Source organism: Anabrus simplex, chromosome 12 (genome assembly GCF_040414725.1).
Source record: "Anabrus simplex isolate iqAnaSimp1 chromosome 12, ASM4041472v1, whole genome shotgun sequence".
Classification (NCBI taxonomy): Eukaryota; Metazoa; Arthropoda; class Insecta; order Orthoptera; family Tettigoniidae; genus Anabrus; species Anabrus simplex.
This window is the reverse complement of record NC_090276.1, coordinates 51,708,429-51,721,922: the sequence shown is the minus strand read 5'-3', so window position 1 is coordinate 51,721,922 and position 13,494 is coordinate 51,708,429. Positions and strand designations below refer to the sequence as shown.

Genomic DNA, 13,494 nt, shown 5'->3' with positions numbered 1-13,494 from the left:
TACATTTAACATCTTAAACCAAGAAAACATAAAAATGATTACAGGAAAATGTACCTAATCATTCTCATTTATGACACATACGAATAATAGTATTTATGTCACACTGACACGCAACAAAATGCATAATATCGTACTTTCTCGCGTAATTAACGCACATTTTTGACGAAAAATACAGGCAAAAGCTTCGGATGTGTAAATTATTCAAGGAATTCAGATATTTGCAAATTATTTACAATTCATTTACATTTAGGGTCTTACTAATAAAAAGTCCTTATACCGTTGTTTAACTCTTGTTTAGTTATACAGTGAATAAACCCTGTATAAGCGTTTTACATTTTTCTTACTAATAAACGAGGTATACGTATTGTATTACTACACAGCACGTATACACTCGTTCCAAGGAGTAGGAATCTCTTCCTGTAGTTCACTGACGTATTTCGCACGTTCACCGCCTTTATGATCGCTTCTGCTGGTTATCTACGAGCAAAACTTTCCGGAAAGTCGCACAGTAGCACGGCATATCGAAAAGGCAGTGGCAGCATTAAGTGAGACAGCAGGAAATTCGCTTATATTGATATCAACATTTCTTCAGCTTGCTTGTGTAATGATCGCCAAAAAAAGAAATGGAATGGCTTAAGAAAAGATCAATAGCTCTTAACTGGGATAGTACGGAAAACGTAAGCAATTTTAATTCAATCGGCGGGTTGAAAAGGGTACACATTCCAAAATCCTTCCTTTTCAGGAGAAAGGAAAACCTGTTTTGTAGCTAAACGAAAGGTTAGATCAAAAAAGTTTCTATTAGGCATTTATACATCACATTTCTACGTATTCAACTACAAAGTATGGAAATCATATTACGTACGGTTTTCAAGTTATACCATTTTTTATGTCAAGGAATATGTCCCTTTTTATACTCAAATTTGAGAAAGATCTAAGATCTTTGTAGAGGCAGATAATGTATAATAAACTCGCAATTTAAAGTCTATTAAGCAGTAACACTTTATTACACAAACATACGCCCAACCATAATTTATTTTATAGTTATTCATTGTCATTCCGTGAGACAGCTGGAAATTGACTTATATTGATATCAACATTTCTTCAGCTTGCTTGTGTAATGGACGCTAAAAAAAGAAATGGAAAAGCTTAAGAAAATATCAAAAGCTCCTAACTGGGGTAGTTCGGAAAACGTAAGCAATTGCAATTGAATCTGCGAGTTGAAAAGGGTACACATTCCAAAATCCTTACTTTTCAGGAGAAAGGAAAACCTGTTTTGTAGCTAAACGAAAGGTTAGATCAAAAAAGTTTCTATTAGGCATTTATACATCACATTTCTACGTATTCAACTACAAAGTATGGAAATCATATTACGTACGGTTTTCAAGTTATACCATTTTTTATGTCAAGGAATATGTCCCTTTTTATACTCAACTTTGAGAAAGATCTAAGATCTTTGTAGAGGCAGATAATGTATAATAAACTCGCAATTTAAAGTCTATTAAGCAGTAACACCTTACTACACAAACATACGCCCAACCATAATTTCTTTTATAGTTACCGTATTCATTGTCATTCCGTGAGACAGCTGGAAATTGACTTATATTGATATCAACATTTCTTCAGCTTGCTTGTGTAATGGACCCTAAAAAAGAAATGGAAAAGCTTAAGAAAATATCAAAAGCTCCTAACTGGGGTAGTTCGGAAAACGTAAGCAATTGTAATTGAACTGGCGAGTTGAAAAGGGTACACATTCCAAAATCCTTACTTTTCAGGAGAAAGGAAAACCTGTTTTGTAGCTAAACGAAAGGTTAGATCAAAAAAGTTTCTATTAGGCATTTATACATCACATTTCTACGTATTCAACTACAAAGTATGGAAATCATATTACGTATGGTTTTCAAGTTATGCCACTTTTTATCTCGAGGAATATGTCCCCTTGTATACGGTAGGTACTCAATTAAGAAAGATCTTTGTAGGGGCAGATAGTGTATAATAAACTCGCAATATCAAAGGTCTATTAAGCTGTAACATATTTTTACACAAAAATACGCCCAACCATCATTTCTTTTATAGTTATTCATTGTCATTCCGTCTCTTTAAAGTGTTTTACTTTACGAAGATGTCTAGCTTCCATAACCTCTGAATGGTGTACGGTACCGTATGTCTTCTATGTTTAAAATATCGTGAAGATCATCAACGTTATAGTCATTCTTTCAACGTGTGTTCAATGTTAAATGGATAAGTCGAATATTTTACAACGATTATATTACTGTCGACAATAAATACCACGATAATAAACTGCTCGCTCGTTTATTTTTTTCCGCTACACGCTGCTATACAACGCTTATACTAGGGTCCTGGACTGTATAAGCAATTCAGTGAATAACTATAACAGATGTATACACAGGAGGCTTATACACGGTTTATTAGTAACGAATTTCGCGTAAACGGTGCATAAACCTTGTATAAAAGTTATACACCGTTTATTAGTAAGACGGTTATTAAAAGATACATCAAATATAATAAAAACACAATTGGCTCATCTCATTTGCGGTTATCGTTATTTGGCGTAAAATTCCGGCGAGAGATTTTTTCTGAGAACTCAAATAGGGTACATCAGCTAAGTTAGACACGTGGGTTTGAAGTACCGACAATAGAAAATATTCTTCCCATTACGAGCTGACAACACTACCTGAAGTGAAACAAACACGAACTAACAAAAGTACAATTCATGTAATGTCATAACAATGACATACCAGCAAAGAAAAGAAAACTATCCAACACGAGAAGGGCCGGGCATCGAAGGAGGGACCCTGCTACATTACCCCAAACCATTCGTATCCATTCTCGTACGAGTGACGTGTCCATCCACCCTTTTTCTTGAATACGAACATGGATCATTCGCGGAAATATTGCTTTAGGCATCGTTTTTCGTTTTAGAAAATGTAAGGTGCAAGCTTTCTGCCATCAGCTGTTACAGCAAACATTGCAGTACATCATTGTTTTTGCTTCCAGTAGCGCGTACGATAACACTATATGTTCCTTTCTTATCGATTGTTCGACTTTGTGGCATATGGAAACTGACTGGCGTCTGACCTGCAGTTCCTGTAAGGAAGATCAAATATTCCTTCACTTTACGCTTCTCAATCACAAAGCGATGAAATTGGTTGAAATCATTCGTCATTTTTTGGCATAATGTTACTTGTTGTTCCATTTCTCTTCATAAAATTAATCAAGCCTCGGCTAACCTACAAATCCGAAACACTGATTCCATGTACAGCGGCTATTTCTCATTCCTTAAAATACAGCATTTCGCGAGAAACGGCTTATCCAACGTTGCGTAACAAAATCATATATTTAAGCGGATCCTTCTCTACTTGCGGAAACTTGCCACTTTCCGGTCCGCGAAATGCTTTGCGAGACTAGTTGGCCGCTTGAAGTGCACTTCTGTTACCGCGGTAGCGCACGTTTCATTTGGACACTGAATACTTGCTGCCCGCTGCCCTATTCCCGTATGTTTCGGCGTAACTGATCACCGCGAGTTCGTATGATGCAGTATTAATCGAATACTGTCGACTGACAAACAATTTTGAGATTGCAGAATGTTCCGTACCCGAAATACTCGTAATACTAGTGCAGTGGGATTTCCTGCCGGCTAATAACAACAGCACGTTGCCCTGTATTTGGAATGCCTGATTTCGCAATTGGAAGCCTGCTACTTGAGTAGCTGACATCATATCGGAATGCATCCGGAGCTGCGTGATGGATGTTCGAAGTTGTGGGTGCGTCAAATATGTGAACATTTATTTTTCTCCACTTTGGACCCAAAAATATTTGAATGCGTAAATTATGCAAGGGCGTTAATTACGCGAGAAAATACGGTAGTTTCCTTTATCAGGCGGTAAAATGAACGGAAATTTATAGGTAACTCTGAATACTTGGAGATAACGTTTTGTTATATTTTTTGGCCATAACGAGAAAAGAAAATACCAGAAACTGTCACCGACACAACCCCCTTAAAAACATAACTCATTAAAATTATGCACTTAAATACGCGAAACTACCACATACAAAACAATATGTCCCATACATTATTAATATGCGACTTTGACAGAGGTGGAAAGCATAGAAATGCAAGAAAAAACATGTGGCCTACAAATTCGTCGAAACTACGCACAGAAACGATGTTAACAGTGCGCGAACAACACAATAACTCATTTTTTTCCCTCCCGATTAAATGAGTCGCTAGCTGGCGCTAGCCTCTCTTTGCTTGCAGGACGATTGTCGCCTCGAATCTCCAGCTGTATTGAGCGGAAAACACGATACACGAAGGAGACGGACACACTCACGAAATAAAGCATCAAATAAATACGCTTGAAAATGAGGTTTCGTAAACTACACAAGCACATAAGAATTTATCCTTTATCCTAGGGGAAGTGTATTGGCCATACTAGAGGTTATATATATCAAAAATAGGAAGAAGTAAAAATAAATCGGAAAATCGTAAGAAGAGTTAAAAACCGGAAAGTTTCCAGGTAAATCGAAAGGGTTGGCAGGTATGAAATCTGCATAACTATCACTGTTATCCAATTAAATGATAACTGTAATATGTCAAGAGGATAATAATGGGCATGGCAACCGATGTGCAATAAGTAATCACAATATTATAAATGATATCAGATATTTTCACAATAAAACAGAACTTAGCAACACTTAATAATGTTGTTGATGTGAGGTTTATTCAAGTTCTGAAAAAAAAACAGAACAAGTGTTCTTGCTAACAACCCTCAGTTGTTAATCGATACATTCAACAGCATTTCATTCCACAGGAATCTGAAGTAGGCCTGCTTCTCATTCTATTCTACCACAAAAGTAATCCAACTTCAGTAATGTTCATGATAAGGCCAGCATTTATATAAAATTACACCTCAGTTTTAGAGGGTTCAAGGCAACCACTATACCGTTTCCATGGTATATCAAGGAACAGTACAGAACAGTTTTTAATTATTCTTAAATAATTCACTTCTGATATTCAATTTTCTAACATGTTCAAGTGTCAATGGACATTTATAACTAGACCAGAATCCATCAGGTATGGGTGGTGGTAAACAATTGTCTTCAAATTAATTCAGATATACCATCATCATTTGAAATCTGGCCAGTAAATTTAATTTCTAGTCTATGACAAATTACCATAATTAATAGTCAAGAAGAACTAATGAATATGTGATCTTACCGTACTAAAAGGCTTCTTAATATTTCGCTTTTTCAAAAGATAGGCATTGTTGTTACGGATTATCATCCATGTCAAATGAGACGACATCTTGCCCCCTGAAACAAATAAAGTAAGATTAAACTCAATTTTCCGTTAGATTTGATCAACATCTCTAAGAATTTTTAACTAAATATCCCAGGTGCCAAGAAAACAAACAAAAAAAATTAAAATGTATCCATCACATTCCATATAAAATAGCCTTCCCAACACCAACAGATATATTTCCTATCCCAAGTCATTAAAAGTTTTGAAAAACATTTTTCATTAAGTCACTCAGGCAAATTTTAGGGCAACAATGGTATACGAAAATGATGGGACTACGAAAAAAGGGTAAAGCCCCATTCACAACGCAAACGTAATGTTAACTTAAAATTAATATTAACTTAAGTTTGCGACCATGTTATCTGATGCAACCATTCACAATGTGCCGACATAAACTTAACAGCGAGTCCGTAAAATTAAGGGATTGCAAACTCCAAGCTCTTGCGGTTAATTTTACGTTATGTTTAAGAACCAGCCAATCAGAGCAGACATAAACATTGTATTTTGTGCGCGACACGACAACTTCTTTCGACGAAACGCTTGTAATTCTCTTTCAGAATAATCTTTGTGTGTATGTATGATAAAAGGAAAAAGAATTACAAAGACGCTGTGCCGAAAGAGGATATGTGGAAATAAATATGCTGTAGCATTGAAATCTGACTGTAAATGGCAGGAGACAAGCTCACAGCACTGACGACCAGGCGAGAGACAATCCCTGTTTAGATAAAACCGTGTCCCTGTACATTTCTTAACATTATGATAGACTAACAGTTTGCGAAAAAGATATCATCCAAACATCTCATCAGTGTGTGATAGCTCAGAGATGTTGATATTTCTTAACATTATGATAGACTAATAGTTTGCGAAAAAGACATCATCCAAACATCTCATCAGTGTGTAATAGCTCAAAGATGTCGGTAAAGGAGACCTTACACATTTCTATTAGGAAAGGGGAATCAAATCGTAAGATAGCATCAAACAGTTCAGGTTTCATCCGCATGTACAAAACGAACTGATGAGGGACATTTCTTACAGTAGATTAACGAAATCGCCCCGAGATAACCTCCTTTGATTTTCTGCACCATTGTTGAGTTCGCCTTTTCATGTACACAGCTCCCAGCAGCAAACCAAGAGATGTTTGAAGTAATATGAATTCCGCTACCACGTTGTTTGATTCCATCGAGGTATTAAAATATAAAACTGTGAGATAGCCTAAAACTTGACTTCCATGCTAAATAACATGGCAGTGTTTTGATTGGCTGCTGTGTACTCTTTACATTCATGCATTGTGAATACCACAAATTTTACGTTAATTTTCCGGTTACGGTTGCACTGTGAATGGGGCCTAAAACTTCCGTCGTACACAGGCTAGAGATCCAACATGGCACAGCTCAGACGTCAAGACAACACTCAGCAGGCTTGGCAAAGTCTGCCTTTTTAGTGACAAGACCATTTGGATGGATTGGTTAGGTCCGGGGAGTGACAGGATCATCAGGTTTGATTGGTTAGATCGGGTGTATGACAAAAGCACTATTCTGGATTGGTTAGGTCCAGCTAGTGACAAAACCATTGGGCTGGAGCCAGCACATGCCTTGACCATTTTCAAATTTGCCATTCTCTTACTTCTACCAAACATGACAGCCTTGTACCTGCAAATGTCAATGGATGCTATTTTGTGAATTTAAATTTGATCAAGTTGCCATATTCTAAAAACTACATTCATAACTAGACCAGAATCCATCAGGTATGGGTGGTGGTAAACAATTGTCTTCACAATTAATTCAGATATACCATCATCATTTGGAATCTGGCTAGTAACTGTAATTTCTAGTATATGGTTATCCCACGTCTGGATAGGTTATGTCTGGCTACTGGCAAACCCATTGGTCTCCCTGCAGGGTGACCCGATGAGTCCTTTACTGTTCAACATCATCACTGCAGACATCACGAATATAGTAAATTCTTCACCCGATACGACAGTCATCCTCTATGCAGATGACATGGTACTAGGATCATCAAACAAAGACAGCTTACAAGCCTCCTTACTTGAGTTAGAAAAGTGGGCTAACGAAAACCACCTCACGATCAATCTTCAGAAGACGATGCAAATGACCTTCAGAAAAGGAGGGAGACTTTCTACAAAAGACACTCTTACCCTCGGTAACAACGATCTAACAGTAGTCAGCAAATTCAAGTACTTAGGAATAACTCTTCAAACCACAGCTCTGCCTTTTAATTACCACATAGAAGAAAGAACTGCGGCAGCGACAAGGGCCATCTACAAGATAAAAAATCTCGCAGCACTATCTTTATCCACTGCAATAATGTTATTCCACACAGTAATATCACCTGTTTTGTCTTACGGATTGGAACTAATTTGGGACCATCTCAAACTCAGAGATCTCGAAAGGATAGAGAAAGTAAAAGCACGCTTTCTTAAATGTACTTTACGAGTTGGAAAATCAGCCCCATCACGTCTAGTATATGAATTGGCCAAAGAAACTTTTTACATTCAGGATCTCAGAATGAGGCTCCATCTGCCATCTACTGGAGCTTACAATGAACTCCTACGCAGAAGGGAAGAAAAGAAAAAGGAAATCGACCCTGACTTCTATACCTCAGATGCCATGTTGGTGAGAAACTGGACCAAAGAAAATCAAGATCAAAGACATATCATAACACGACTTTCCATTCATGGTTTTCACCACAAGATATGTACAGTGAAGTCTTTTCATAATTCAGATGTTAACTGTATATGCATTTTATGTGGCAAACAGCGTGACAGGTATCACATCAAGACTTGCAACAAGAGAACCATGTCGATAAGTGAATATTGTAAACCCTAATGCCCATTCGGGTGCCCTTTCTAATAACAATTATAAACCCATTGGTCTGGGTAGTGATATGGTTACATTCAGCTGATTTAGCCTCTATTTGAATACTTATATATGAGTAGGAATTCTTCTAGGGGCAGGTTGGTGGGTCCCGGGCAAGCATAAAGGAAGGATCCCTCCTTTCTACAACATCAAGAACTGTTGTACATCATTTTCATATGATTTCTCTCCTCCCTAAATCTACCTGTCGGGTATGCGGCACCGAAAAAAGCAACCGTGACCTTAAATGCAGTACAGCCACAACATCTGCCTGGTGCAAAAATGGGAAACCTCAAAAAACCCATCTTCAGGGCTGTAGAATTTCATTTATTGTTAAAAGACTTCAGTGGTCAATAGATTCCTAATGATGATCACTAGCTTAAATAATCGACAAACTCAGGAAATACCTAATGCAGGAGATAGTAGTGAGAATAACGAACCTCAATAGAACTTAAGCTGCTTCATTTACCTTCCATTGTCAAGTCCATTATTCTACCCAGAAGCTTATATTCCTGTCATTACTCTCCCAATAAATCTGGTTCATATGCACCTTAAGCTACATTCATGGAATTCATTACTAACGTTACCAATATCTCCAACAGTATTACCACCAGTTTGTACCGACTCACTTCAAGTCTGTTACTTTCAATATTTATAGGATGTCCCAAGTCCACCTAGCTTTCACTTCCATGGCAAAGTTGATCCAAAAAGAGTGATGTAAGGCAAAATGTGTCTGCACACTCCCTGCTTTGCTTTGACTCAAGTTTTGTATTCCCAGGCTGATATGTTCTTCTCAACTATCCCTTTAGTCTGGGAAATGCTCATTTTCATAATACGATATTACCGTACTCGATTGACCCTACATTTGCAAAAACTTCCATACCCAGCAGGCAAAAGTTAGGTTACAGATCCAACATAGCATAACTCGGATGTCATTACTTAACACTTGGCAGGCTTGCCAACATGACTACATTGGTCCTGGATTGGTTAGGTTGGGCTAGTGACAAAACCATTGGTCTGGAATCTGTGGTGTAAAAAAAAGGACGGTTACGTCGCACATTCCTATCTACGAAATATCACTGTAAAATTTGTCACAAATGCAACATAATAATTGCTTTTACACAGTTGAAGTCTAAAATCTGCGGTAAATTAAGAAATATTTTATTTTTGATGAATATTATGTATACCTACTTTACAAGTACTTTTGGTGCTACGCTCACAGTAACACACGTAGGTCTTTCGTGTGTGATGTATGTGTTCACTGAAATCTTCGCTTTTGTTTTATTGCTTCAGGTGTCAATGACATTTCCAGAATTGTATCGCGATATGAAAGATTTAATAGGCGACAAAAAGCTATGGCCTATGTACATAAGAATTCTGTGGACTAGTGATTTATTGGTCTAGGGATCATGCTATTTTCGTTCGAACAAAAAAAAAAATTATTGGTCCAGGGATCGTGCTATTTTTCTTATCGTGAATGCTATTGACCTCCATTTTGCTGTTTCAACTGGCCGCTCTAGTCATATGAACAAAGATAATGAGAGTCCACAGACATAGCACTTCCATTTCTCGGTGCTAGCCCTGGACCTCAAGATTAACAAAAGACGGCACCAGCAGCGAAATACGACATAAAGGCGTCCTGTGTACAGGGCTTATGTATGTATTAATATTTCTTTAATAACGACGGTATTTCTTAATTTACCGCAGATTTTTCACCTCATTTAAGAAAAAGCAATTATGTTCCATTTGTGACAAATTTTACAGTGACATTTCGTAGATAGGAATACGCGATGTAACCAAAAGGACAATAACCTTGCCAGTTCTCTTGCTTTTCCCAAATGTGCCAGCCCTGTACCAGGATGTGATGCAAGCTCGATCAGAGAAAACAAACTTTGCTAGCTAATAGGAACACACAATGGTTGCTGCACTTAGCTGACTTACAGTCTGTTTCGATTCTTCTAAGATACTTCTGGGGGCAGGTTGGGGGGTCCCCGATTTCTCCACACCATTTTTATAGGCTTTTTATCCTCCCTAGGTGCTTCTCGAAGGGAGCATGACCAATTATTGGTCTCATTAATTACATTCAGAAGTATTCTTCAGAACCTTTTAGTGTTCCCTAGTTGGTAACAAAAATATGTGTTGAAATATGCGAGTGATGCCATAGGACCATCCAGTAATTCAGCCAAGAACAGCATTCCTTCACCCGGCTACTTCGGAAAAATGTTTTGTGATGTTTTACAATAAAAGTAACAATACAATTTACAGGTTGTGGATTCTCACCAGAGAGGCACTGAATACTTCTATCTCACCTTCCTGTAGTACGAGACAAGATTTAGCCTATAACAATCCCCTTCTTAAATTTCATGCCTTTTTTTTTTTTTCCTCTCTCTGGAACCGTTCCACCCTCTAGGACATTTTATACTTTCAATTACTGTAGGAATGATTTATGCAGCTGAACATGCCCACCCTCTGCAATTCCTATGAACCAAGAACTCTTAATTCACACAGAGGCCTGAACGTAAGTCCATCACAATTTCTCAGTATGGCCAACATCTTCCCATTCCTAATCTATCGTATGCCTTCTCAACATTTACCAGTATGAAACATAATAGTCCTACTCGTAGCATTATTCACTTACTCGGAATACCTTCAAAGTATGATCTTAAAAGCTCCTCTATGGTCTAATTTGAACTCAAAGTAAGAGTATTCTTTCAACTTAATCTACAAAAGGCAGTATAGAATTTGCTTAGAATAATATTAATCTCACAATCCTACCAAATGGAATAAATTCACATTACTAATACCGGTAAGTTACTATAAGATCTATAAAGATGCATAGGTAGTAAACCCTCCGCCAAAGAAGAGAGCTATTTTCTTCGAACATAAAATCTTTAGATTCCACTATCAGAAATCATCAGTCGTGGGTAGCGGTAAAACACAGTTGTTTTCAAATAATTTCAGAAAACTCGTGCATATCATCTGGTACAACAAATGAATAAGTAAGACAACACTTATCACATATTGTGCGGTTCTAAGCGTATGTCCACGTGGTTAGTGTTCACACTTCTACAAATATATAGAAGACTCCAGTCAAGAATGGATAATAAGATGATTACGACAGAAAAAAATTAGTTTGAATAACAATCTGAACGTATAAAATGAGCATTAAACTCAAGTTATTGCACATAAATCACACACCTCAAATACTCCACAACACACACTAAAATGAATGACACCGGAAAGAAGAATCCGGAAGCCGCCACCATTGATACAATCGAAGTCAAGTGCAGTACTAGCATAAATGGTTAAAAGTAATAAATAATTCATCATACTGATAATTACACAATATAAATAAATAAATAATAATAATGTATCTATAAAATCTTATCTCATTCGATTATTAATGAGAGACGCCGAGATGCCGGAATGTTGTCCCGGGTTGCGATCACAAAATACTACTATCGCGGAGTAACTAGTAAGTAACTCTGAGTAACGGTATTTCGTGAACGCTTTGGAGTGAATACAGAGTAACAGAATATGGCTGATCAATTAAGGAAGATTATTTGTTTTACCATAACCTCGTTTGCGAGGAATTTAATGAATAATTTTCAGGTGAGTTTATTAATAGCAGTGTGCTGTACGAGTTGTTACTACTTTCCTCACCGAAATGTGACCTAAAGCAGTATCCGTTATTCTTTATCTTGCAGGAAGAATCTGACAATGATGACGACGAATACCAATATATATGCTCTGCATTAGTGAACGATAAGTCAATTAAAATAACTGGATATGTAGAATATGTTGTCAACAGCTACGATGAAGTCGAATTTAAACAACATTTTCGATTGCCGAGATCAGCATTCGAACATCTTCTGGGAGTCATTGGTCCTAAACTTTCGAAATCCAAAATCGGGGAACAAGGAAGAACATTGCAAGATCCACGAAAGCAACTTCTGGCTGTAATTTGGATCTTAGTAACGCCTGATTAGTACAGATCAGTTGGGGAAAAGTTTGACATGGTCAAGTCAACTCTTTCCGTCTGTTTTGTGAGAGTTATAAATGCATTGTGCAGTATTTCACATAATAAAATTAAATAGCCGCAGGGTAGTGAGATTCAGGAATCATGTGAAGCCTTCCAAGAATCATCAAACATACCTAATGTCATAGGGGTTATTGATGGCTCATACATTCCCATTAAAGCCGCAAAGAAAGATCCTGAAGTTTATGCGAATAGGAAATGTTTTCACACAGTAACTACAAGGAATCTGTGACTCAAGTTTGAAGTTCATCGACTGTTTTGTGGGATACGCGAGCTCAGTCAGGGATGTACGAATTCTTCGAAATTCTAACATTTACGCAGATAATGTGTCGAATAATAATCAATTCTTTCCAAATGGCGAATTCTTATTGGGTGACAAAGCGTATCCTGTATTGAATTGGCTCATTCCACCGTATATTGATAGAGGCAACCTCAATAGAACTGAACGAAATTTCAACCTGGTACTTTCCAAAACTACCCTGCTGAAAGGTAGATTCAGAAGGTTAAAATATTTGGACATGAATAGGACAGATTTAATTCCTGCAACAGTTCTAGCCGCTGCGTCTTACATAACATCTGTATTGACCACTACCCTTTGGTAGAAGAGTACATACGTGAAGGACAGGAACGAAATGATGAGATTGAAATTGAAGGTGTTCACCGTTGTCTTCAGGATGTACGAGATGGGAATGAAAAGAGACGAGATATAGCCCAGCAGCTTTATTTTAATTGAGGAATTTCATTTGGCAAGATATTTCAACTCTATTTCGAACACTACAATTTTTGGTTTACTTCCTTCTGTATTTATTAACGGACATGAACTTCAATTAATAAATGACGCCAAATAAACACACACACGAAAGAAACATGAATAACTAAGAAAATAATTTGTTGTAAATTAACTTTTTCCCAAAAATTAAAATTAAATTAAATTAAAATATTAAAGCTTTTCGATTAATTTGTCCACTTTTTCACTGAAAACCCGTATGGTATCTTTCTGCACCTCGATTAATTCCTTATGCCTTCTTTCCTTTTCTTTCTCCCTTTCAGCACTTAATTGTGAAAAGTGTGAAAGTACTGTATCTAATTTCGCCTTCTTTTTGGGAGGCTGCTTGGACGCCTTATTGAGTATTATAGTCAGTATTATCCATATTTTAATCTTCGCCACTGGAATCTGACACTTCGACATTTTGATCACCAGACAAATTTATGTTAGCACCCCTGCTTGAAGAAGCCAATGCCACAGGAACGACATTGGGTTTCTT

The 13,494-nt window shown here is 37.2% G+C and overlaps 1 protein-coding gene across 1 annotated transcript in view; it reads right to left on the bottom strand.

Annotated features, from left to right (window-relative positions):
• The window catches only part of RpL28 (ribosomal protein L28), a 32,662-nt gene extending 21,212 nt beyond the window's left edge, over nucleotides 1-11,450 (bottom strand). The window contains exons 1-2 of the mRNA XM_067156760.2: nucleotides 11,389-11,450; nucleotides 5,237-5,331 (exon numbers count right to left, since the gene is read on the bottom strand). Of these exons, the coding sequence (XP_067012861.1) occupies nucleotides 5,237-5,323 (87 nt within the window). The 5' untranslated portion in view covers nucleotides 5,324-5,331; nucleotides 11,389-11,450. The remainder of the gene's footprint in view (nucleotides 1-5,236; nucleotides 5,332-11,388) is intronic.
• Between the last annotated feature and the right edge of the window lie 2,044 nt (nucleotides 11,451-13,494).